The 24,216-nt window shown below is 32.3% G+C and overlaps 2 protein-coding genes across 3 annotated transcripts in view; one reads left to right on the forward strand and one right to left on the reverse strand.

Annotated features, from left to right (window-relative positions):
• Positions 1-24,216, reverse strand: part of CEP85L (centrosomal protein 85L) — a 123,744-nt gene that overhangs the window by 45,957 nt on the left and 53,571 nt on the right. The window lies entirely within an intron of this gene.
• Positions 10,455-18,754, forward strand: PLN (phospholamban). 2 transcript variants are annotated; one of them, XM_090280626.1, is made up of 3 exons: positions 10,455-10,562; positions 10,942-11,017; positions 18,353-18,754. In XM_090280626.1, the coding sequence occupies exon 3, from the start codon at positions 18,450-18,452 to the stop codon at positions 18,606-18,608; it is 159 nt and encodes a 52-aa protein (XP_090136752.1). In that variant the 5' UTR covers positions 10,455-10,562; positions 10,942-11,017; positions 18,353-18,449; the 3' UTR covers positions 18,609-18,754. The 2 variants fall into 2 exon arrangements, with proteins under 2 accessions (XP_090136752.1, XP_090136751.1); XM_090280625.1 differs by lacking the exon at positions 10,942-11,017.

Raw genomic sequence — 24,216 nt, forward strand, 5'->3', positions numbered from 1 at the left:
TGAGTTTAGCTTTTTTTAGATTCTACATACAAGTGACATCAAACAGCATTTGTTCTTTTCTGACTTATTTCACTTAGTCAATTGAATTTCAAAAAATGAAAGAGGGGCAAAGCTAATTAAATGGGGAATTGAAATAAGAAGTGAGAACATATGTCTACAAAGACCTGTAGGCAAATGTTTATTTATAATCACCCCAAACTAGAAACAATCCATATGTCTCCTTACTGATAAATGAATAAACTGTGCTATCTCCATAAAATGCAATACTACTCAGCAATAAAAACAATTGATACATGCAACAACATGGATGGATCTCAGAAGCCTTATGCTAAGTAAAAGAAGCCACATTCAAAAGGGTACATACTGTCAGATTCTATTTATACCACATCTGGAAAGAACAAAACTATAGAGGCAGAAATCAGATCAGTGGTTGCCAGGGTCGGGATAAGGGTTGACTACAAAATAGGAAAAGGCAACTTTAGGGGTTGATGAAAATGTTCATGACTATTGTGGTATATATGTCCATAAACATTTGTCAAAATGCATTGTACATTTTTAAAGGTTGGGTTTTTTTGCAGGTAAATTATACCTTAATAATCCTATTAAAAGGTTTATTTTGTTTGTAAATAATATTTCAGTAAAATTGATTTCTCTAAAAGTATTTACAGTTAAGTATTGTATATATGTATATATATATATATATATATATATATCCCATTCAACAACACTAGAAGCAAGAAGAACTTCTCATAATATATTTGAAACAACCCAAGTATGTATAAACAAAAAATTGGATAATTAATTGTGGTATATGTATAAAACAGGATACTGCACAGCAATAAAACAGAATTATTATACTCAACAATGTGGATGAGATTTAGAGGCATTATGTTAGGCAAAAGAATCCAGATGCAGAACCATACATACTCAATGATCATTAAAAGTCAAGAGTGGAAATGGATGGGTATGGGGTATTGTTATATAGACAGAGAAAAGGCATAAGCTACATTTGCTGTACAATGGAAACTTTTTATATCTTGACTTGAGTCGTGGTTATAAGGATATATACATTACTAAATAGAATGGAGCCATCATTATACTGAAGACTAATAAGACAGACACTCAACAAAAACAAAAAATATAATAACCACAAGGAATAATCTACACTTTATTTTTCTCTCTACTTTAAAGTAGGCCTGAGGGGAAATGAAGACCTTGTCTGGTAGGGGAGAACACTTAATACTCAAAGGTTCACTGTTGATGATACAATGACGATACTTGCTATTATTGCACTCTCTTCATCACTTTGGTGCTATCCTGCATCTGCAAATAATTGAAATAAAAGACCTGATAAATAAATACTGTACACCAAGAATACTAGGAGTTGATAATGAAGGGTAGCAGAATATGGCGTGCCAAAATATGACTATGGAAGATCAGGATACGCCACTCCAAAATATGCTGCTTTGACATACAATTTTGAGCCATAAGCACTGAAAAACAAACAGAAAAATGCAGGGAGAGACTTTTCTGAACTTCATTCATCTACTTAAAGATTCTCGAAAAGGAACTCAATTGTTATAAATGCTTTCCCTGGGAGTTTCATCAACCAGGGGGGATTGACTCCTACCAGAGAAGAGGAGACTAGAAGCACACACCAAACCCAGACAAATACTCTCACAGACTATCACATCTCCTATTCTAAGGGGCCTTTCATCTTTCCTAAATATTTATTCTTCCCCTTAGAGGCCTACATCCTCCTTTCCCTTTCCCACCTGAATTCGAAAGCCATGTCTGAGTCCCTCCTTTGCCCTGTGTACCTTCTACATATACATGAGACACACATGTTAATAATATTCTAGGAGAACAAAGAAACCTTCTGTTCACACAGAGGACAATCTTGCTTGATAACATGAAAAAGAGAAAAGTAGTTTATATTCAAATACCCTTTCCCTTATTATCTATAAGTAAAATATTTTTATCCCAAGTAGTAAGAAAACAATCAGAAATTTCTTTTCAATAAAATCATAACTGGTCAGTAGAGGCATACAATTTTACAGCAGTAAAATACACATTTTGAAAATATTCCATAAAACATAGGCATTGTTTTGTTAGAAACTGAATAAGAGAATGAAGAGATATTTCTAGAAAAAAATTCAAAATTCACATGTCAATAAAGTAGAAAATTCCTGTTCCATTTAGACTTTCAAGTAGTTGGTCATGTTTCTACTGGACTGTAGCCAATATATGTAATCGAGGAGAACATGACAGCTTCAACTTAGGAATATACAATTTATAACTTCTGAATAATAAATAACATGGCTTCCAGTGATATGAACCTGAAATCTAAAAGACAATTACAAAGGCATGTAACTGTGTGAGCTAATTTAAAGTACGTAACAGAAAGGGTATCATCCAAGTAACAAACATTTCAAAATCTGTACAGGTGAAACTAGGACACTTTTTACAAGTAAACATTGTTCATACTTATTTGGTAATTACCAAACTCAGGGATGGAAGAAAAATCCTCATTTAGATGTTTTACCTAAAAATGCATAGGACACATTGTGGCAATGGTGGTTCAAAGAAGAAAACAGTAGTTTACCAGTTGAAGAAGAATCCTAAGTCTCCTTATCTAGACCCGAACCATCCGGATTTATAGACCTATAACATACAATCACCTTTTATTGTAAATAGCAATTTTAACTCTTATAGTTGAATAAAGATAATGGGCATCTACAACAATCCCAAATACATGCTACTTAGATGAGATCCAGATGATAAGAAAAGTTGCCAAAATATGTCACTTAATGGTCAAACATGATTCTAAAATAAGCTTACTATTTGCAGCTGAAAATAGCTCAAAATTCCTTGGCCTTGTCCTGGACATACTGTTAAATTTAGATAATCTAGTGCTACCACACTTAACTGGAACACAACCTCTGCGATTCTTCAAGTTTGTTATCTCTCCTTCATTTGTCTTTGTTCCTTAGCTCATTCATCACTCACAACACGTCAAATAACACAGCAAATCTTCCTGTTTCCTGGAATAGTCTATCTGAAGAGATGTTCTATAAGAGCTTTTTGGTAAAAGAATCATAATGCTTCACCCAAAAATAAATTCATAAAGTTCAATAATGAAGATAAAAATAAATTACAAATTACACAAAATTTAAAGAGCTTCTATTCACCATGGAAGGAAAAACATGGATTATGTAATTACTAAAGAAGTATATATTAAAATAAAATATATCTTACATACTATGTTATTACTAAAAGTACATTTAATAAAAATCTATTAAGTCCATGTAATTATTTATGAAATATATTACTACATATTTTTCTCCAACAAAATAAAAACAAAACAAAAATTATACAAAAAATATTCTATCCATAGCCTGTTCCTCAGAGTGAACTATTTAAAACTCAAGGCTACATCTTGACTCTTAAAATTTATAATATAGAAGCAAGTGTTTTTAATGGTACCATTTATTTATTTTGTCTTTATTACTAACTCTATAATGTTAATCCTTGCCATGTTAATATGCTTTACTGAAATAACTATTCAAATATACGAAGTTACTTCAATGATAAAAGACCCTAGATACAAATGATAAAAAGAAACTGATGAAAGGAATATATACTAATTTTTTTATGGCTTTAAAATACATGTGCATGAAAATAAAGAGAACCCTAAAGGTACTACTGCTTTCCACCATGCTAAGTAACTAATTACTATTAATTTAACTTTTTTTTTTTAGAGGAAGGAGCATTTTTCCCTCTCAAAAATCAATTTGGTTTATGTGTTAGCACTACATGCTTTTTTTACATGCCAACAAAGGAATGATCCATGCACGAAATACGATCTTATCACAGTCACAATGCAAAAGTGGAAAGGGAAAATGGCATATCCATGATTAAGTCAACTCAATCAGAAGATTAAGAAAAAAAAGAAGCTTAAGTCTTCAAACTTAAAGTTAATCATCAATTTACTTATAAAACATTGTAAACTCTACTTTTTCAAATCTTAAGATGAACCCTCTTAATTGTAGAATTTAATATATTTGTTAATTTTAATTAATGAAACCTGATGGCTTTTATTGGCAAATAAACTGGAAAAGTTAAGGGTATAATTGACAATTCATGAAAGGAATATTGCATGAAATGGAAATAAAGGGAAGTTTATTAAAATAAAATTTTTAATATAACTTGGGATCCTGCCCAAGGTTGTGGATAACAAATGTTCCAGACTAGAGAACCAGATTTTACTAAAACAAAGCTGTAGTACAACTACTAACACATTTTATTTATTTTTAAAAGCAGATTGCCAAAAATGTTTTGTCAAGTCTTTTACCAAATTTTACTATCAGGAGATAAAAGAAACATATAAAATAAATATGTTTTAGGACCAAATAACTGCCCACATTATTTAAAAATGTATGAAAGGATTTTTCTAAAAGGATACAAAGGAACTATTCATGATGGTATCTTGTGGAGAGAGAGGGATAGGCTTTTACAGCACCTTACGTCAGCTGGGATTATCTGACTTTGCTTACCAAGAAAGTATACTACTTCTTTTTTCTCTTCTGACAGTGCAATTATAAGCCATTAAATGTTTTCTTCTTCCATACATTAAAATTAGTGTTTACAAAAATGTTTCAAGAGTCAACAATGGGAAATTTCATGGAAAAATTGTTCAGAGGAGTTTAGACAGCCCTCTCTATATGTGAGAATATAAAATAGGAGCAAGTTGATTACTATTCAATTTATCATCCCTTCACATAGTGTCCTAAATCATTTAAGAACCAGAAATATCAGATATTTTTTAAACTACCCAGAGCCAAGTTTATCAACTGGCCCATAGCACACAATCAACAAAAAGAAGACGATTAACTACAATCCCTCAAATATATTTCTCAGCCTTCAAAAAAATTCAAAAATATTTCCAACAGCACAGGCAGATATTAGACTATTGTGATATGTAATCATGATAATGGTTCCTTTTCCAATTTAATCTGTATCAAAGAAAGCCAGGCCATATTTTTATAATCCCTGCTACTCAGCACAGAACTTGACAATCTTTGCTAAATACTCAGCAATCTAAAAGTTAACTATACAAAAGGCTGCCATCTTCTGAATGATGATTATGTAAAATCTCTATCATCATTTTTCAGAGCAATAATATATGTAATAGAAATATATACACTTTAGAGATTATAGTTCAAAGAACAGTCTTCTAACTTAAATCTGAGTAAAAATCATGTTTTCCAGCCTTTAAGGTCCAGCTTCATTTCTTTCAGACCCAGCAAATCTCTGAGTAATCTACATAACTACTTTAACTTTGGCTTGCATTTTAGAGATAAATTTGAAAGACAGTCATCAGTGGCCATACTATACTGGGTTCTATTTTGGAAGTGTGAAGTCTCCAGCATTTTTTGATTACACAGATTCACAATTATCCAAATATTGTGTTTTTAGATATTTTATTTTTTCAAGTTAGATTTTTAAAAAGCAACATATTAATGCTAGAATCAAAAATAAACTCTTCAGATATCCATGGTCCCAACTAAGCGATGAACCTATAAGAATGAATTTATTAACAGAGAAGCCTAATAAACAACTATGCCAAAAGTATTCTTGATCCTATTGCTAGGACTGGTCCTAGAACCCACCTTTGATCAACTCAAGGGCAAATGAAAATAGCAGATATGTTTGCATCCTTTTGCTATGTTTTGTAAGATTTAATTTGGAGATAGGTTTAAGATAAAGTGCAGATTCGCTGAGATATATCAAAAACAATGTTCAACTCTCAGTACATTAAATTGCTGATAAAAAGTTACAATGTCTACTCATTAGGAAGTTAATCTCATTAACCTTTTCCTCTAAGACACTTCACATCTCTTGTTGATAAGGTAAACAGGAATTGCACATATCAGAATCCATTTTACATAACCTTCTGAAGAACACATCTATACTGAAAGATCAAGGATCAGTTACACTCATTTTCTATAAACTTAAAGAGGGCTAAGTGTGTAACCGAAGGACAAAAGCTATTCTGTTCTACAGGGTCTCACCTGAGGCTATCAACGACTTAAATGTTATAATCAAAGTCTTTATATAAAAGTTCAGACCTAAATTAAGGTAAGGCTGTCTCCCCTACCCTCAGCGCAGAAGCACAGTTCAAAAGGCCACCTAAACCAAAAAGTGTGACTTCTTTGGTTGACAGGTTGATTCAGTCACATCACTCTGTATGCCAGTTTCAGTCTAATCCTCACCAAGAAAAATTCTATTCTTAGATAATTTTCTCAAAGAAGTTTATCAATATAAAAGGAAATACTGTCCCCTAACTACCAAAACTTTCAAAATTATTAAATTGGAATTCAAATACAAATCAAATTCATTTAAGAGCTTGATCATCTCTGAATAAACTAACACTTATTTGTAACAAGTTTACCGAGCCAACGGACTTAAAAAAGACCAAGGGAGATAAAAAAATTATTTACATGGATGTTCATCACAGGGTTATTTTCTATGGTTTATAATGGCAAAAGTGAAATCACCGAATATCTAAAAGAGACTACAGTAATGTGATAAATTATGGCACATTTATATGCTAAAAACAACAAACTCAGTAAAATTTATAACATACATTTTAATATATAATTACATCAAAAATGCCCCAAATATTATTAAGTTTAGGGAATGTGGCCTTATGTACCCTCCAAATATATTTAAACATTTTTAAATGACAAGAAAAAAAGTTATTTTCTCAGTTTTTCTACTCTTATCCCTAATCTCCCTCCTCCACCTCCCCCTCCACCACAGTTAGCTTAAAAGTCATTCACTACCAGCCCTGCGGTCTTTTCTGGTTCTCCCTTTATTCACTCATCCAATCATTCATTCAATCAGTATTTAAGAATTACTATGAGCCAGGTTCTGTACTAGGTAACAGTACTATAAAGAATAAGTTGCAGCATAAATATGAGTTATTGGATCAACTCTCAGGGAGCTTGCAGTCTATTCTAGGCACATACACTTAAAATTGCAATAAAAAGAGACAGATAGTAGAGTTACATGCACACTGTTTGACAGACGGCAGGGAGAACTGCACAGCAGCAAGAAACTGCAACAGCAGTTTGATGGGCAGAAAGGCTGATAAAAAGGACATTCCTACAAAAAAGTAGGGAGGCTTAAAATAGAGCAACAGCCTATTCAGAGAGTCACTGGCAGCTGGACAGGGCCAGAGCACAGAATGCAAAGGAATGTGATAAGAGATGAAGCGAGAAAGACAAGAGCCTGTGTGAGAACTACAACTTCTACAACTGAGAAACATCCTTTAACACAGGCATTCATAACTTCTTGTGCCATGGACTTTTCTGGCAGATTTCCAAAGCCTACTGATCTGTTCTCAGGATGTTTTTATATACATAAAATACACAAGAGTCCCAAATAATTTTTATAGACATTCCACTCTAAAGGTAGTGATGCATAAGTGTGGGCTGTGCATAATGACTTTCTTTTGGAGAGCACTGTAAGAAAGGGATCGGGGAGAGCAACTTTACAATGGAGAAACCCCATGAACGTTACACTTCAGCCAGGTGATGAACGTTTAACAATAACGGCGACAAGTCATGCTGATAAGCATGTACACTTCATATGTAATGAAAATGGCACTTTATTTCTCTAGCCTTTCTCTCAAAAACACATTAACCAGTTTAAACATGAGAAAAACATCAGTCAAATACCAACTAGGGAACATTCTACAAAATAGCTGACCAGCACTCCTCAAAATGTTTGGAGTCATCAAAAAAGAAAAGTCTGAGAAATTGTCACAACCAATGAGATGCAAGGAGACATGACTACTACATGCAATCTGGTATCCTAGATGGAATCCTGAAAAAGAAAAGGACACTACAGAAAAACTGAGGGAATCTGAATGAAGTTTGGGTATTTGTTAAAATAATCTATTCTGGTGCAACTCTTGTGACAAAGGTACCATACGAGTACAGGATGTTAACAATAGGGGAAACGGTGTGTGGGGTATAGAGAAACCCTCTGTACTAGATTTGCAATAATTCTATAAACTTAGAACTGTTCTAAAAACTAAGATGCATAGGACTAGAAAGAAAATTAATTACGCTGAAATAATTATTTAAAAAAACAAATTTGTAATAGCTGTGATTCTTTAATATATTAAGTTAAAATATCTATAGGCAGATCTAATTATGGTAATTTCAAAGTAGTAATGAATATAAACAGTATTTCAAGCTATTTGCAACAACTATAACATATATAATTATCTGAGACTGCTATAGTTATGTCAAGCGTCCTGTTCACACTTCTGCAGATTGTGGTCTAAAGTCAAAACTGGAAAAGTACTAAATCTCATTTAGAGTTTAGCAAAAATAAAGATGTAATCTTTCCTATCCAAGATCAAAGACCACTGAACTCTACCCACGGACTGCAAGTTAAGAATCATCTTCCAAAGGAAAAGAGAAAAGTACTAACACTAAACAGACACTGTGTTGCATAATCTCCAACAGTCATTGCACATAATTCATCTCATTAAACCATCACAACAAAACAGGCAGCTTAGGGAAATTGCGTATGGTCATGTGAGCGAAAATGGATTCTTATTATATAGTCTGACTCCAAATGACTATTCTGACAAAGCACCTCTAAAAGCAATTTCTAGCCCCTCACTGTGGAGTTTTTGAGGAATACTCTACTGATTATACTGTAGCTCACCAATGCTCCTATTTATTAAATAACTTTCTGTTTAGTCTGAATCAGGCTAAAACTAAATTGTAATCCTTCCCAGAGCTCCATTTAGACTAATAATAATAATAATGAGCCACAGCTAACCAAAAGGAAAAGCGTAAACACAAAAGTTTCCCACCCTTGAAGTAAATTTTTTGTCTCCACTTACCAATTCTGATAGACAATTAATTAGCATGCTTCTAAAGTGCATGTATGTGCACACCTATGTATGCCTTTAAAGCAAATACAGCAACATGTGAAATGTCTATGGCATATTTTATTCAGTCCATGGCAGTTTCTAAGTTTATCCAACTAAGTATTACTAGTATTAGTAATTCTTTTTCTTAGAACTATAGGTGCTTATACTACAATGATCTATTCCCCTAAGCTTCATTTTCAAATGAATGTACAACTGGCAGGCAAATTTTAAAAGATTTTCTAAAAAGAAAACTTCAGTAATTTATCTATCACTATCAAAATTTCTTAGTTGATATATGCTACTCTATGACATCTACATTCAAATGATGATTTTTCCTTCTAAACATGCCAATCTGTCATTGAATTATAATCAAGTACCCAAATTTGAATCCTCAAGTCTCTCAAGAGATGTGTCATCTTTGACACATAAATGTAAATGACTTCATGCTTGTATTTCAAGCCTAGGTTTTGTATTACAGTCATCACTGGCAATTGATGATGAAAACACATTCTTACTATGAAAGGATTGAAAGGGAAAAAATGCTTGCAGAGCACTGAGCAAATGTCAGACATTATTCACACAATACTTTTAATACTGGGTTTTACTTTTAAGTTGTAGATTTTCCCTTAGCAACATCCACAGAAGACCTTTGCGGAAATACTATTTTCCTGTTTTAGTTCATTCTTTAAATAATGAGAGATTTGCTCTAGAGAATGGTTTTATCTTTCTTTGGAAGAAGCCAAAATCATCTCCATTTAAGGACACATAGCAGCTGCTGCAACACATTTTAGTTACCCATAAGAAAGCAGTCTGAGTTCACTCTAAGTATAAAAAATTAAATATTAACAAATAGCTCTCCCAGAAAATAGATATACTGTTAAAGCCCTAATTGAAGAAAACACAAATGTATTAAGTAGATTTATTGGTTCTTACTTTAAACATAAGAAAAAGCTAATTTTTTGTAACCAAAATCAGTTATTAGCCTGGATTTCTCACACACATAAGTATAAGGGAAGAAAGCAAAATAAAACAGAGAAAGATATAAAATTTGTTTCTGTGAAAATGTTTAATTATTGTGAGGTTAGAAGTTAGCATTACGAAGCTGCAGAATGAAAGCAACAGCAATTCAATAAGCTGTTTGGCTTAAGCAAGTATTATGATTCTCATTATTAAAATTCCTATTACATAAGAACAAATTTTAGTTCTTCAACATTATCACTATCAGTATACAATCATTCCTAAACCCTAAGATTCACGAGTCTTTAAAAAGAGCTTCTACCTCCCCAAACTTATTATTTTATTTATCACATACTTTTTAAAATTAAAAACAAAAAATGAGGTTCAAAGTGTTAATGACCTTTCTACACCTAAAGTAAGGTAAATGACATTCTAAAAAGTTTGGGTGTGATAAGACTATGCTAACCAATCGTAACTTCAGAATTACTGCGTGACATCATAAGCCCTCCCTAGAACACTTTTTCTCCTCTACCTACTTCAATTGTTCCCATAAATCTGGTAACAGAGAAAACTTTCCAGCTAAGCACCGATAAGACTTCATACTACTCATAATACTCTATACATCGTAATCATCACAACAGTCAAGGTAAGAAACAGATTTCATTGATTTTGGTAATTCTTGCTTTCTGTAATTCAAATTTACTGAACTTTTCAAAAAGGAATTAATCATCTATTGTAAATTTCAATTCAAAGTTGATATAACAAAAAGCTTAATTTCTAAATAAATGTTTATTCATTCAGTGAGAGTAAGAATAACTTTGAAATGACAAGGGTTGCATTAATCTTTTATCCTGGTTATTGGTTTGTTATTTTAATTTAACTTTCACTTTTATTTTGCTTTTCAAAGTGAATTTCTGCCAATTAAAATATCTTTCAATTATGTTGCTTGGAGATAGTGTTGATATGATATTTTTTATGCAATGACACGGCTTTATTTTGTTATTTGTTACTCTGCTGAGAATCAGGTTAGGAGCAAGCTATCTATTTACATCTGGAATACTGTGAGCAGTCCTGTGATTGTACAACATGCACATTATTGATGTGAGTATTCCAATACTATCATTATAATTCCTTACAGGGAATATTAATAAACTTGGATTTAAAAATATATAATATAAACTATTTTAAAATGCCTTCGAAGACTTTTTTCCTCTCTATACAGTCCACTCAGCTTAATACTGCTAAAAAAATCCAAGCTTTTAATAAATTGAGTCACTTACATTAAATTCAGTATTATATCATCAAGTTTAGAAATTTTAAAATACTCAAAAATACATGTGAAATTTTTTCTAAAGTTACAAATTAGTAATGCAACACTTCAAAAACAGACATTATTTTGGCAGCAAAACATTCCTAAATATCTCATTTGAGTGAATATGATAAAAACGAGTTTTTATTCTGCCTATTAATGAACATGCTTTTATCAAATTACTGTCTCCCAGTGTTCCTCACTTTCCTCTCATGCATTAGAAGGGGTGGGGGTGGCGACAGAAAAAAATTAAAGAAATTCTCAGGAACAATAATGACATAATAAATCTTATAACTTCTGTTTGAATTCTACTCTACTTTTTTGATGGTGTAATCCTCAATTTAATATATGAAATGTGTCTTCATTCTTAAATCTCAGTCATGGCATAAAGAATAATATATCAATGTTATTGTTTTTATTTTCATATGTATGTCAAAATAAAATTTATCTCTTGAATTCTAAGTTCCTATAATGAATGTCAATTATATTGCTTTATACAGGTAAGAACTCTGTGTATCCCTAAACAGCTTTCCTTAAAGCATGCCAAACCCTCTAATTTTTATCTATCACTGAGGCACCTAACTGCCTCTTAATATCTTCATAGTCATAGAATGTTTTTCCTTTAATATCACACAGAAGTCATCAGTGAAGTTTTATAGCATGTTTTATAGGATGTTTTATAGCATGTTTTTTCATTTATTCAAATTCCAAATTATACCCTCACATTTCAAATGAGATGTTTGTGAGTCGTCATAGTATCGGAATGTCTCCACATCACATATTGTTCCAAAAAATTGACAGTTTCTAAAAAGAGCATAAATTTTCTGTTAAAATTATCCTCAGATCATGTGTCCAGATTAACAGTGACTTGTTCAAATTTCAAGCATTATGCCCTAGTGCCAGACATTATATCACACTAGTTCATCTCTATCATAAGGTAAAATTTAAGTATTGTCTTTGTTTATAAAGCTATGTGTTTTAAAATTAAGTGCTAAAAAAAGTGTCAGGTGCAATAAAATGGAAGAAATGTGAAAGATGTTTAAATTACAAGACACTTGAAAGAGCTAGGGTACTTTGCTTTATTAAGAAAAGTCACATCACTATCACTTCCTAAAACTCAAATTTTAAATATCATCTTAGTAGTATTTTAGTGAAAGGAAAAAAATATTCCAGAAAAAAATTACATTTAGTTTGATATTTGTACATATGCTTCTTAATCTCACTAATTAGAGACAGAGTATTTGTGTAGATAAAACAATTCAAAAAAAGAATAAAAATTTTAATTTATTAAATGTATTATATAACAAGTTATGTAATATATTAAAATTTTAAGTAAACATTAAATGTGAAGATTATATTACCTCTCTAAGATTGTATATTTATTACAAATCCTAGAAATATTCAATTAAAATTTCATTCTTTATTCCTGAACAATTTTCTAAATGCACTGGTGTATACAAATATTTCATTTAATTCTCTTAGTTCCCTATATGTTTGCCCCTCCATCTGTATTTTACAATGTAAGAAACAGATGTGAAAAGGTGAATTGCACAAGGTCACAGAGGTAGGAAATGGTGGAGCCCTGGCAGGAGCCAAGGTTTTCTGATTCTAAACCACATGCATATCCTTTCCATGGATCAACATGGCTTAAAAATAAATCATGACATTGGAAGATCAAAATAAATTAAAAGTTCTCAAATAATGTTAATGGTACTCTAAAAAGCAAAGTTAGAGGATACAAATTTGTATTTTAATATAAAACCACACCATTTCATTTAAAGTTAAATTATTCATAAGATAATATATCTTTAATAGCCTATATAATATTATCCTGATCATTTTTAAAGCCAGAGATATAAGAAAGTGATAGATAACCTTAGTTATTAAGTAATACACCCTAGAAGGCAAAACTCAATTACACAGACCTTAAAAAATAACAATAAATCAAATTAAAGTTTCCTTTTATTTCACTTGTTTCATTGCTAAAATACTTAGCCTTTAATTTATTTAGCCCTGATAACCTAAAATCCAGGTTAACATCTCAAAATTTTTCACAAAACCATACTTTTATACTTTATTCCAGTTCTATATTAAATCTTTAGCTTTCCTCAAATTCATTTCTGACCTCCTTGCATTCTACCATTTAAAATATTGAACCAAATATATTTTGAGGTGCCTGAACAGAGAAATTTTGTTTTGTTATTTATGCTACAGAATCACTAACCTTCATCTAAACTATGCATTAACACAATGCTGATCATACCACCAAAGGAGTAAACTGAAAGGTTCAAATCCAGGAAATAATCCTTCTAAATTACAGCGACCCAAATAGGAAAATATGTAGTCTCCTTGAAGAATTCTAGACCTAGTACATCGATGCTCTTACCCTACATAATTCTGATGGATTTATTACCAAATAAACACATGAGAATGAGACCTGAGTGTGCCTCTCCACCCCAGTATACTTGTAGTCAACTGAGGACCTCTAGTGCTTTTTAAAATGTACTTCACCTTCAGGTCTTAAAAAAGAAAGAAAGAAATTCACTCACATTATTGGAAGTGTATTTAACTGGTATTCATTTTTTCTTAAAGTTCACTTATTCTCCCTCCCCACATGATCTTTCCCAAAAATAAAAATCTAAAGTCTCAAGTACTAAAGAGAAGAATATTTTAATTGCATATAAGTTGATTTTAACATAATGAAGACAAGCCTACAGGAAAAAAAACAACAGCAATGTGACAATTTCAAAGAGAAAATTTCTCTAAACTGTTGTTTACTTAATAAAGTTTCCTCAAGGCACAGCTTTAAAGCAATGGAAACACTGCATTATGGAGTTAATTTAAGGGTTGGGAATATGCTGACTTTTATGCCTATATAATTCTTTTCATAACCAGGCAGAAGCAGCTTAAAGAGTCTTTCAAATAGCCATTGTGGACCAACAAAGCTCTGGAATGTTGCTGTCATATATAAGGTCAATTAGAACTTCCAGGTTATACATTAGATAATCTCAAAAGAAAAATAATTCTACCAAAGTAACTTTTGGATGTTAACAGGATGATGATAGATCTAAAGATGAACTGTCCTGATTTAATTCAACAAATCAAAAATAGATGCATACACAATCACTTCTGGATTATCTGCAAAAATGACAGCAAATAGTAAAAAATAAAATCCAAAAATAATCCTAATACAGGCAAGTCCTGTAAATTCAAACCTATTAAAAAAAAACCTTAATTTGTGAACCAATAAAATGGAAAAAATTCTAATATGTCAGACAGTAATCTTGAGTGTCTATTACTTGAATTTACTAGCAAAATATGCCCACGTTTACTAAAAGAATAAATAAACATGAGTTTGATCCCCAGTCAGGGTACATACAAGAATCAACCAATGAATGATTAAATAAGTTGAACAACAAAAATAGATGTTTCTGTCGCTCTCTCTCCCCCTTCCTTTCTCTTTCTGAAACCAATAAAGAACTTTTTTTTTTAATAAAAAGAGTAAGCAGCCAAAAATAGAAGGGAAGCAAAATTCTTAATTCCACCAATAAAGATTTTAAAATCTCAGGAATTTATCATTTCAGCAGAGGGAGTGCCTTTCTCTCTCAAAAAAATGAAGTTCAGAAAGTTTTGCAAAGGATGGAAAGTACTTAAATTATAAGTGGGGATGACTCAGAATGGTTGATTGCAGAGAAAAGAATGATAAATACCTAACAACCATGTCATTATGATGTTGTATAGACAACCCCCAAAACAGGACCGTGTTGTTTCCATGCACAACTTTTCAATTTCTCAACATATAATAGGAAGCCTCAGGTTGTATGAATAAATTCTGGCTTATTATCATACAGATTTTGGAAGGTTAACAGGACTCAACAAACTTCAGATTGTACCAATGTAAAATAAATTGGATCCAATAAGTTGAATGCGTAGAGCAACACTTCAGCATTTAAAACGTAAAGCAGATTTGTTTTTGATTTTAGTCTAAGATAATAAAGTAACTACAAATCACTTTAGAATTATAACATTTCTAAGTTTGACAAGACACAAACCATGACCTTTGGTTGTCTCCTTTACACTCGACTTATTTCTAAGAACAGACTATCCTTTTTCAATAATAGCTGGCTGTTGAAATATTGTGAGATCATCTTTAAAGTATATTCATCATACTTTCATCAGTAGGGCACACCACTTTGTATTTCACAAACACCAAATACCCATTTGTACAAAGTCTAGTACAGGTTAACACTGTTAATGATTAACAATTTACCTAAACTGTAATCCTCTAATGGAAATACTCTAAACTTTCATTTTCCTCATCTGTAACAGGAAGAGACTAGAGAAGACAATTAGAAATTATGTGGTCAACTATCAAATTCTGTCACTCTAGTAATCTATTAACCACAGCACTAACTTTGATCATTATCAATTTTCTAAAAATGCTAATGTAAGTCACAAACATTTCTTATTCAACTTCACTGATTTATTCAAATAGCATCAGTTATGCACTAGGTACTAGAATACAAAATAAACACGTGGTTCCTTTTACTCATGAACTAGAAGTCTAGTTGGGGACACAAACATGTAAATCAAAATTACAACACAGCCTGATAGCTATCCTGATATAGCTAACATTGATGCCTTACTGAAAACCAGCAGAGTTGAATCAATTCTACCTTCAAGAGTAATGAAAGATTTTATTAAGAAGTAAAATTTAAAATGGGCCTTAAGGATCAACTAAAATTTGCCTGGCAAAGAATCAAAGGGGAGGGGGGGAGGTTCCAGGCAGAACCAGAACAACATGTGCAAAAAAAGAATCATAAAAGGAATGAAGTATTTATGGAAAGATGATATGTTTCATATGACCTACACACCACTCATCAGTGTCAGAAGAGAGAATGACTATTGTATAAACAATTCTTCCTGATAAACCACTGGTTAGCTTCCTCCTTTTCCATGTTCTGTCTCAAAATATTTTTTAAATTCAGACCTTTTAAACCATTTAAGTCCTAAAATTGCACAAAAATTTAAGTTCAGGTAGAAAATGGCTAGTGCTAATTCATATTCCTTTCTTAACTGTACTGTTACATATATATCCTTATATAAAGCAACTAGTCAAATACATAATGGAAAAAAGGAAATCTTCCCCACAATTACCCAATAGTATAAATTCACTCTATCTACAATAAGCATACATAAGCCGAAACAAAGGATACATTTTCTTAAAGAACAAAAGAAAACCTTCTATAGTATTTTATCTGAGGAAACCAAACAAAAATAATTAAATATACACCAAATTTAAAATGCTATAGATAAATTAAATAACAATCACTGGCATATATAAATATACAATACAGATTTTGGCTTTATCTATTTGTGTGTATTTATATACACGCTAGAGGAGTGACTTTCAACAAGTTTGCAGCTAAAATTTTTAAAACCTGAGATACCTATTTAGTCTGGGACACTAAACTCTTTTTCCTTAGACTGTCAAATTTTTCTAAAAAATGACAACAGCCAACACAACAATAGCTGCCAGGTATGAATAAGTCAAAATTATACATATTTTTTTTTTGTCAGTTGTCAGATGAGCAAAAGACATAATATATTTTCTGGTGTGCTGCAGAATTTTAGTAATTAGTGAAATGCAAAAGGTTTAAAACCACTGTGCTAGAGAAACACACTAGAGAAACACAGGTTGTTACCAACTCTTCAAGAGAATGAAGTTTGATATAAACTGGCTGTTGGGATCACACACTACAGACCAACCCTATGAAGAAGGCCAGATTGTCCAGACAAATGAACGTGCTGTCTAGCATATAATCCAAATCATAATACAGCCAAGCTGAAGTACTGGAACTACAGAATCTAATTATCATATACCACATGGTTTCCTTGTAAAACTGAATGCTAAGTTCTCACTTATCGTGCCTGATCCATCTCTCCCCCTTTCCCATTCTTTCAGTTCTCCCTTCTGCTCTCTTCATCACTAGTCTCTGTCAGACATGGATTTGACAGGTTGAGTTGGGCTTTCATGGGATATATAGAGATGGGAGAAAATTAAATCTGGCAGCTGGGGTAAGGTAGTAATCTTGACTAACAATGATATATCAACAAATGTTAACAGCCATGATCTCTAGGCAGTTAATTACGGTTATTTTAATTCCAATCTAATTTTTCTTATTTCAAAATTTATATAGAAGTATCCTGATTGACAACAAAATATCCCTTATCTTACTAGCTATTAACTCTGGACATTTAGTATACAGGTTATTTTTAATATATCTAATTTTTCTATAATGAGGTATTGCTTTAAGTTTTATTTGGTTTGTTTTATTAATTGCACAAATAATTAGGCAACAACTAATTAATTAATTAGGTAGAATAGCATGTGGGAGCTCTGAAAGAAAGCAAATGGAAAACACTGCCTATGAGAATATGCCGTTTGTAAATCGGAATTGTCTGTGGTAGATTGTGAGATATGATGACTTTATTACTGACTTCTTATTCTGTCTTCAGTACTTAATATCAAGTCTTGTTAAATGTCGCTTGAAATAGCATATTCTACAAAGCTATAAAATCATAAAAAGGAACAATAAACATCTGAATCTATAGTACTGGTGAAACACTTCTTATTTAACTTTTATTTTGGACTAAAATCAACATCAGAAGAATACTTTTATATCATGCATTTCTTTTTATGAATTTGCTCTAGAGCTGTTAATACAGTAATGTTCACAACAATTATGCTCACGTTTTATTAATAATCTTAATAAAACTATATATAAGAACTTTTGTCCAAGGCAATAGCCCAAAACAAGGTGCACCCTAAACGAAATGGTATTTCTAGTCATTTTGAGAGGAGGCAAAGACTGAAGCTACTACACTCCAAACACAAGACAAATAAGACATCACGGTGACCCTCGCTAAAAAATAAAAATTAAAGAAGGCAGAGAGACAGGACAGACAAGTAAATACCTGTGTATGTGCACACAAATATACCGACTATGGAAATATAATCACAAATCCAAATAATGTTGAGGAAGAGAAACATAAAATTGTATTTTATCTGTTCAGAGATTACGCTGTACTATGATCCTAATCCATTTACTGTTTTTACATTCCAGACCACCTCAAAGAAGAGAGTGATCTCACATTTGGCTGACTGCATTCTACCTTTCTCTTGATCCTTTAAAACTTCAGACTTCCTTGCCTTCCTGAGTCATGGAGAAAGTCCAATACCTCACTCGCTCTGCTATAAGAAGAGCTTCCACCATTGAAATGCCTCAGCAAGCACGTCAAAATCTCCAGAACCTATTTATCAACTTCTGTCTCATCTTAATATGTCTCTTGCTGATCTGCATCATCGTGATGCTTCTCTGAAGTTCTGCTGCAACCTCCAGTGCTGCAACTGATCACCACCAGCTTAAAATGTGTCATCCCATGAAGAGGGGAAAACAGACCACTTCCTCTGTAGAAGAAATTCTCTGTGAAAAGGTCTCTATTTTCAAAATTAACTTTAAAATGACTATAGTGTGTATAATGTAACTGTTGGTTTCTGCAACAGATGTGTAAGTTTCAATCTCAAATCTTTTCTGATGAACTAGGAGTTTAGTTTTGAAACTGTACTGCTACTAAGTTCACATCATATATATATAAAGCATTAGCTACACTATTGGGGTAAATATAATTTATATTGTACTGTAAAAGCCTCTTTGAGGTTTATTAAGTATTTTTCAGGTAATCGTTCAAATGAAGTGTCATTATTTGAAATAGCCCACAGACACCTCACAGGCTATCTTTGCTATTATCACACAGACATTTTGTAGTAACTATCACAACGTCCGTTCTGAAACAGAAACTGCATTCCCTTTCTATACTTACCCTAACACTTTTTGAAGTTTATGAGAATCAAGTAAAAAAAAGTAAGGCCATATTCGTAGATAAATAAAATTTCTCTTACCCAATTTTTTCAAAGAATTACAGAATTCTAGTACATGTAGATAACCATCTCCCTAGGACAGTATGATTAATCAGTAGGGAAGGCAGTGTAATTAGCAATAATAGAATAGAGTCTAGCCTTAATTTATGGCACTGTAGTTGATTATCTGAGCTAGAGTACATAATTTGCCATACTATATCTTTGGAATCATGAAATCTTAAGACTTTAGATTTTATAGGTTATCTTCTAGCATCATACTCAATATAGGCAAGTAAAAGAATAAAAGAATATAATATCTCAAGCATTAAAAATAAAATTTCAAATTCTCTCTCCAAAATTAACATTTTTTATTACATTTTGAAATGAACTTTTTGTCTTACTATTATGACAGGATATAGCTCTTTTTCTTAATCTTATCAACCAGATGGTAAACACAAGGGGGACTCCCAAAAATGAATTTATTTATAAAAAATTGTGTATTTATTCTTACATGTTTAAACTTCAGTCACCTTTAAAGTACTCTCCATTTGATACATTACACCCATGGACACATTTTTCCACTGCTCAGAAATGGAGTCAACAGGTTGAGTTGGATTTTCATAGGATATATAGAGATGGGAGGAAATTAAATTTGAACTCATCAATTTTGATGCCTTTCAGTGCTTCTGCTGATTTTTGTTTCACCTCTTCCACAACAGCAAAACATTTCCTTTTGAGGACTTTCTTCATCTGGGCATTCAGGTGAATCAGGAGGGTGGGGGACAGGTGTCAAGCTGTTTTTGGTCAAAAACTGCTGAATACTCAGCATGGCACAGTGTACGTAGGTGTGCTCATGATGAGTGACCATCACGAAATGGGCAAAGACACTGAAAGTCTTAAAAAAAAGAATAAAAAAATTCACTGAAGCCGAATGCAGCCTCTCACAACAATGCCAGCTACTGATACAGATGGGTTCCTAGAACACTCACCTAGTGAGGAAGCCTGTACTACAAGGGCCCACCCTCCAGAAGATAATTCCGGTTTTTTTTGTGGGGGGTCACCCTACCACACTAAATTATATACCCAGGAAAGCTAACCTACAATTCTTTTCTTGCTGAATACATTTTCAATTTCCCCTCTGGTCATTTAAAAATATTTCCTAACAACTCATAAAACAACAGTAGTAAAAATTGATGCTGAAAATATATTCAACCCAAATTTGGTCACTTGACTCAGTTGAAAATGAAGTCTAAATGGTTTACACCTATACTGTATCATCCAATAATTTTAACTTCACTTCAAGACATATTACTAATATAGCAAATATTAAAGGAGTAGGAACATTTAATTTGCTATATGATTTGTTAAAATATAGTTACTAACAGAATTTGAAAAGTCAATATTGATCTTGGTTTGTAACACAAGTGCTGCTAGCAGACTAGTGATTGAGAACATTATTTTTTAAATATTTCTGAATCCCAGAGCAGTACAGGACAGGGGAGGAGGTTCACTGATATCTGAGGAACTGAGGGAAAATGATCAAATGATCTCATACTGACAGGGGGGTTTCTTTTTTTTTTTTTTAAGTGTATATGTTTCCTACAGTGTTAACTGTACTGTTTCTTTTATTTATTTATTTTTAAACAGATTTTATTCTATTTATTTGTTTTGAGAGAGAGGGGAAAGGATAAAGAGAGGGAAAGAAACAATAATGTGTGGTTGCTTTTCACACGCCCCCAACTGGGGACCTGGCCGTGCAACCCAGGCATGTGCCCTGACTGGGAATCAAACCAGTGACACTTGGTTCACAGGCCAACACTCAATCCACTGAGCCACAGTAGCCAGGGACACAGGGCGATTTCTTGAGCAAAGGTTTATCTATGGATTGGAGATCTCTAATATCAACTAGAGAGCTTATAAATAACAAGACATACATTCACCTCACTGGTGTCAGTAATTATCCATGCAAAAATAACGAAGTTCTATAATTAACTATAATTAAAAATAAGTGGAAAATTTGAAATAACAAGTCCTATTCCTTTCAAAACACTGTTCATTATAACATTAACTTCAAACTATAAACTGTGCAACTTTAGGTTTTTCCTTAATAGATTAGAAAAAAATGATTTTTTTGTTTTTCATTCTGCCTTTAATAGAAATTAAAACCTTACACTTGATGGTTACAGAATACTGTAAATCAAGTATAATGCAGAACAAAAATCCATTCTTTAAATGTAATTTATTTATTCTGATCATCATGTGTAAAGAGTAAAATATAATGAAACAATGTATTTAAAAAAATTTAAATACCAAATGCTGAAATACCTTCTACTGTAGAATAAATTCCAAACTTAATTCACAGTCCTAAAAATGAATTAATTTTTAAATGTTTAATGTTGCCTTTTATATTGTGGTTTACAATATTTATTTAATGCAGATCACTTATATTAAAATGACCTTGGACTCAGTGAAATTGTTATTTAATACACTCATGATAGATAGGACCATAAAAATATAATATAAACAGTTTTGATTTTGTAGGTTGTTTTCAGTGACATTTCCCATATAAAATAAGATCAAGATTTCCTAGTACAGACACAAGAGGGCAGACTTATGTAAAATAACGAATTTCCTTTTACCTAGAAATTACTTATCCTTTGAATACTTTTGGCAAAGTAGAAAAATAATAAATTCTCAAAACAAAATATGTTCTTCTAAGTAACAGCACACTTTAAAATGTCTAAGAATTATATTCCAGTAGTAGTTGACAGATGAAAAAAAGTCAAGTATTATTAATTTTATTAAATCACATATACAAAATTCACTTATATGCTTTTTCACTAACTAATGATGTGTCATAATGGCATATCCTACCTATTTAGAATGTTATAATGTCCAATCTTTCAATGCAATTATATTATCTTAAACATTAAAAATAAATAAATAAAAGACAAAACAGGGTGTAAAAATGAGAATTAAAAAAACTATTTTTTTCACTAACATGCAATAGAATACACAAAACACTCTCAAAATAAAATAAAACTTTTTCATTCTTATGTGTTAGACAAATTCTAAGTCATTTAACTTTGTCATTTTATTAAATTCTCATTTGTATTTTTGATTTATATAAAAGAAAGTTTTCAGGAAATCTGCTGAAATCATTAAGAACCTATATCTTTGCTAAACATATCCTTCCGTGATTTAATAGGCACAAAATTTTATCTTCCTCTTTGTAATGATTGCAACCAACTTACAAACATTCTAGAGAATATAAAAGAGGATAAACAACTTTGTCAATAAAGAGACCACTTCCTCACTACTTTTCCAGAGATCCACTGTGAACTCATAGAAATTCAATGGGTAATATGTACAGGTACACACCCTTCATTCCTTTCCCACCCCGCTTCTCCCCCTAAAAAAGAAATGTAACAGGGACATGGAAAGAGATACATTATTTCAAAAGAGAAAACAAGACTGTTGGTTTTTTTTCTTCTTGAAGAGTCAGATTTGGGGGAGGGTGGGAGGAGAGGGGTGATGTACAATAGAGGAAAAAAATCAGATACAATGGTGGGCATTACACATGGAGGCCTATATCCAAACCAACTGAGGACACAGATGGCTTCTCTTCATTCACAAAGGAAAATGCTTCAGAGTACTACACTAGAAGAGGAACCAAAAAATAAAATAAAATAAGTTAAAAAAAAAACTGTGTACTTATTCTTACATATCTAAACTTCAGTTACCTTAAAGTACTCTCCATTTGATGTAATATACCTATGGAGACATTTTTCCACTGCTCAAAATAGTTTTGAACTCATCACTTGTGGTATCTTTTATTGCTTCTGCCATTTTTTGTTTCACCTCTTCCATATCAGCAAAATGTTTCCCTTTAAGGACTTTTTTCATCCAGGGAAACAACAAAAAAAGTCACACAGTTGAGATCAGGTGAATAGGAAGAGTGGCACACAGAAGTCATGCTGTTTTGGGTCAAAAACTGCTGAACGCTCAGCACAGTATGGGCAGGTGCACTCGTAAATCACCCATCATGAGATGGGCAAACATACTGAAAGAGTCCTCAAAAAATTTCACTTACACTGAGCACAGCCTCTCACAACAATGCCAGCTAGTACACTGATACAGATGAGTTGCTAGAATACTCATCTAGCAGGGGGAAACCAGTACTACAAGGGACCCACCCTCAAGAAGATACATAATTCCATTTTGGGGGCCTCATCCCGCCCCCCGCCCCGTACCTGCACTATAGCTGATTTGGTAGCAAACCATGGCAATCACAAAATACTATGCACATAGGAGTGTGAGGCTGACTCAATAATTATTCTGGGCTCAGTCCTAAGAAGAGCAAAATTTACCATATTAACCATTTGAGGGGAAAAAAGGGGGGGGGGGAGAAGGCTGTGACGAAAATAAGGATAATGAGATAAAATATTCCAAGAACTACAAAGTTCTGTATAAATCTATTGTGGTGTTAGGTTGTGACTCTCAGCCAAATTCCTTGTTGTTGTAAAACAGTAGTTTTTTTTTTTCACAGTGAGAGTTTAGCAGTTGTGCTTAAAATCATAAAGATTCGCACATGGGAAAGAATGAGCTGATCCTTACTGTGGCTCACCCCTTTATGTAAAAAAGACTAAAAGGAAGTCACAATGTTTTAAAGAGTCTTTGAAGAAACAACTAAGATGAGAGCTTTTAAAATAATAAAGGTAGTACTGGACACTCCAAAGAGAATGTACTTAAGAATTCTGGGGGGCGGGGGTTGGGTGGGATTTGGGACAACTATAATAACATAATCCATAAAACATTTAAAAAATTTTTTTCTGTAATAATGCAAGGAGGGAACAGAAGCAATTGTTTAACTATTGCAATTGATGTGTCTTGTCAAGTTTTCTCTACCTAGTTTCCTTTTTCTGCTCCAAAACTTAAAAAGCACTATAAAGAGACCATCCAAAATAAGGTTAATCAAAAAGTAGAACCTTCCAGGGTGCATGTAAATTTTGTCCATTAGTAGATTTCTTCCTCTGCCAGGTACTGGGAAGATTTAAAAATAAGTTTTGC

The sequence above is a fragment of the Furipterus horrens genome, unplaced genomic scaffold, assembly GCF_987537825.1.
Source record: "Furipterus horrens unplaced genomic scaffold, mFurHor1.1.pri manual_scaffold_6, whole genome shotgun sequence".
Lineage (NCBI taxonomy): Eukaryota > Metazoa > Chordata > Mammalia > Chiroptera > Furipteridae > Furipterus > Furipterus horrens.